Genomic DNA, 3,974 nt, shown 5'->3' with positions numbered 1-3,974 from the left:
TAGTCTCATATAAGTACTCCCTGAACCCAAGTGTGTTACCTTAGCCCCTTTATAAGTGTTCCCTGACCCCAAGTGAGTTAGCCTATCCCCTTTATAAGTGTTCCCTGACCCCAAGTGAGTTAGCCTATCCCCTTTATATGTACTCTCTGACCGCAAGTGAGTTACCCTAGTCCCATATATGTACTCCCTGACCCCAAGTGAGTTATCCTATCCCCTTTATATGTACTCTCTGACCGCAAGTGAGTACCCTAGTCCCAAATAAGTACTTTTTTTTTTTTTTTTATATGCTTCTGAACCTTTATTAAGTTATAAGCAAATTAAGTAAATATGAGTACATTAAGTATAAAACTAGAAGAAATATACAAAGTGGTTATAATAGTATACAGATGTTTGAAGTACAATTTCTAAATCAATTAGTAAATGATTTTATTAGTATTAGTATATGGAGGGAGCATGGGATGAATTATATGAATATCTCATGGTTTTTTAGGAATTTGTGAATATACATGAGCGGTTTGATGCTTGGTTGTCCAAGAAAGATGTCAATGGAGAGAGGGGGATAGTAACCCAATTTAATAAGCAATTGAAGCAATCTGTCTCTGCCCTTGTTGGTTAAAGGACATTGCCAAATGACATGGTTTATGTCCTGTTGGTCATAGCCACATGTACATTTTGGGTCCTGAATGTATCCTATTCTTGCTAGAGAGGAGCCTAGATGGAAATGGTTGGAGCGGATTCTGTTGACCCAGCAAGTAAAGTCCCGAGGTAGGGTTTTTTTTGAAAACCATGGGTGGGTCTTGGGGTGAAAAAACAGTGAAAAAAATTTGACACCCTTGTATGTAGCCTCCTCCAGAAGGGAGTTAAGATTGTTTATAATTGCTTGGTTTTTGAAATTTTGGGATAAGTCTGACCATGGACAGTGAAATTGAGTAGAGACGTCGAGATTTGAGGCTTGTTTGGCGAGCATGTCTACATATTCATTAGGACCGATGCCAGAGTGGGCAGGAATCCAGAATAGTTTGACTAGTTGGTTGTTCTTAAACTTGAGGTCAATAAGATTCTTAATTTCTGACAAGTAAGGGTTGTAGTGGGCATGAAAGGAGGAAGAGGTGAGAGAATTGATGACACTAAGACAGTCTGTATAAAAATGTATATTATTAAAGTTGGAATCGACTAGCTGTTTAAGTCCCAACAAAATGGCAATGCACTCTGCCGTGAATGAGGAGATGTCTCCAAAAAAACCAACCTGAGAAAGAATCTCAATATCGGGAGAGAAACAGGCCGAGCCGACCTTGTTAAGCAAATTGTTTTTACTGCCATCAGTGAAAACTGTGATAGTGTTGGGTGGGAGATTGGAAAGGTGATCTAGGAAAAGGAGGTTAGGAGAAGTAGAGGATTTCAGCAGGTGTCCTAAGGACGAATCAGTGTGGAATGAAGGGCATGGAGAATAAGCAGATAGGAAAGGCATTAATTTGTTTTCTGTTCTAATGGATGGAAAGTAGGAACATGCATTTTTAATGCAAGAAGTTAGTTGAGTCGAAGATGATTTAATAAGAGAATCCAAGGAAGGAGAAAACATAATCTTTTTTAAAAGTTTAGAGATGAAGGATGAATTAAAGGAAATGGATTTGGCGATGAATTTATTGCAGAGATATTTGGATCGATGTTGGAGGAGACAAATTTTTGATTCTCCTATGAGAACATTTGTGGGTGTAGAGATTCTGTATCCCATTGCAATACGAATGGCTGAGAATTGAATTCTTTCAATTGTTAGGATGTCACGTTGCTTTTTGGGGAAGTAAATGAAGCTATTATAGTCAATGCTAGAACGAATAAGACTTTTATATAAAATAAGAGTAGTGTACGGGTCGGCACCCCACCTGATTCCGCAAATAAATTTTAATATATTGATCTTTTTAAAACATTTCTTACGTATTTCCTCAATTTGTGTTTTGAAGTTAAGTTGGTAGTCAAAAATGATACCTAAGAATTTGGTGGATGTGGAGGAAAGAATCTTAAATCCATTGATTTTAATGGAACATGTTCCCGGTTTAATCCCTTTTTTATTGAAGTGGATTAAAACAGTTTTTTCGGGAGATAAAGAAAGACCAAGTTTAGAAAAGTTGGAGTCAATTTTCCCAATAGCTTCTTCCAGAATAAATTTATGAGAGGGGGACGAAATAGGAAGAAAAACACCAATGTCGTCGGCAAACTGGGAAACAATGATTTTACTGTTTAGACCCTTCATGATGTCGGCAACGTAAATGAGGTAGAGTAGAGGACTCAGTACACCTCCTTGGGGCAGCCCTTTAGAGACAGTTCTAGAAGTATGTTCTATTGAATTGAGCATAAATGTTACTTGTCTACTATAGGTGAGAAAATGTACAAAGCTGATAATGTTGGTAGGACAGTCTAGGTTTTTGAGTTTAGCGACAAGCACATCGCAAAGAACATTATCGAATGCACCCTGTACGTCCAGAAAACAAGCTAGGACGTCCTGACCTTTATGAAAAGATTCCTCCACTGTTAAAAGGAGTGTCGCTAAGTTATCAGAGCATGATCTTCCCCCTCGAAAGCCTGACTAAATAAGTACTTCCTGACCCCAATTGAGTTACTATAGCCCCTTTATAAGTACTCCCTGACCCCAAGTGAGTTATCCTAGCCCCTTTATAAGTACTCCCTGACCCCAAGTGAGTTATTCTAACCCCTTTATATGTATTCTCTGTCGGCAAGTGAGTTATCCTAGTCCCATAGTAGTACTCCTTGACCCCAAGTGAGTTACCCTAGTCCCTTATAAGTACTCTCTGGCCCCAAGTGAGTTACCATAGCCCCTCTATAAGTACTCCCTGACCCCAAGTGTGTTACCCTAGTCTCATATAAGTACTCCCTGACCCCAAGTGTGTTACCCTAGTTTCATATTAGTACTCCCTAGCCACAATTGAGTTACCATAGGCCCTTTATAAGTACTCCCTGACCCCAAGTGAGTTATCCTATCCCCTTTATATGTACTCTCTGACAGCAAGTGAGTTATCCTAGCCCCTTTGTATGTACTCCCTGACCCCAAGTGAGTTATCCTAGCCCCTTTATATGTACTCTCTGACCGCAAGTGAGTTATCCTAGCCCCTTTATAAGTACTCCCTGACCGCAAGTAAGTTACCCTAGTCCCATATATGTACTCCCTGACCCCAAGTGAGTTATCCTAGCCCCTTTATATGTACTCTCTGACCGCAAGTGAGTTACCCTGGTCCCATATAAGTACTCCCAGACACCAAGTGAGTTAGCCTAGTCCATTATAAGTACTCCTTGACCCAAAGAGAGTTACCCTAGTCCAATATAAGTACTCCTTGACCCAAAGAGAGTTACCCTAGTCCCTTATAAGTACTCCCTGACCCCAAGAGAGTTACCCTAGTCCCATATATGTACTCCCTGACCCCAAGTGAGTTATCCTATCGCCTTTTTATGTACTCTCTAACCGCAAGTGAGTTATACTAGCCCCTTTATATGTACTCTCTGACCGCAAGTGAGTTACCCTAGTCCCTAATAAAAACTCCCTGTCCCTAAGTGAGTACCCAAGTCCCAAATAAGTACTTCCTGACCCCAAGTGAGTTACTATAGCCCCTTTATAAGTACTCCCTGACCCCAAGTTAGTTATCCTAGCCCCTTTATATGTACTCCCTGACCCCAAGTGAGTTATCCTATCCCCTTTATATGTACTCTCGGACCGCAAGTGAGTTATTCAAACCCCTTTATAAGTACTCCCTGACCCCAAGTGTGTTACCCTAGTCTCATATAAGTACTCCCTGAACCCAAGTGTGTTACCTTAGCCCCTTTATAAGTGTTCCCTGACCCCAAGTGAGTAAGCCTATCCCCTTTATATGTACTCCCTGACCGCAAGTGAGTTACCCTAGTCCCATATATGTACTCCCTGACCCCAAGTGAGTTATCCTATCCCCTTTATATGTACTCTCTGACCG

At 40.6% G+C, this 3,974-nt stretch overlaps 1 protein-coding gene across 1 annotated transcript; it reads right to left on the bottom strand.

Annotated features, from left to right (window-relative positions):
• Positions 1-463: 463 nt before the first annotated feature.
• On the bottom strand, positions 464-2,350 carry LOC136774697 (uncharacterized). Its single transcript, XM_066729119.1, has one exon. It carries the CDS (start codon positions 2,348-2,350, stop codon positions 464-466), a length of 1,887 nt encoding a protein of 628 aa, XP_066585216.1.
• Between the last annotated feature and the right edge of the window lie 1,624 nt (positions 2,351-3,974).

The sequence above is a fragment of the Prorops nasuta genome, unplaced genomic scaffold, assembly GCF_024137725.1.
Source record: "Prorops nasuta isolate Cenicafe-Biocafe unplaced genomic scaffold, Cenicafe_Pnas_1.2 PNAS00001, whole genome shotgun sequence".
NCBI lineage: Eukaryota > Metazoa > Arthropoda > Insecta > Hymenoptera > Bethylidae > Prorops > Prorops nasuta.
This window is presented reverse-complemented; position numbering and strand designations above follow the sequence as displayed.

Bases quoted from the DNA above. Each gene is read 5' to 3' on its own strand.
- LOC136774697 (XM_066729119.1), bottom strand. From the start codon at position 2,350: ATGCTCAATTCAATAGAACATACTTCTAGAACTGTCTCTAAAGGGCTG.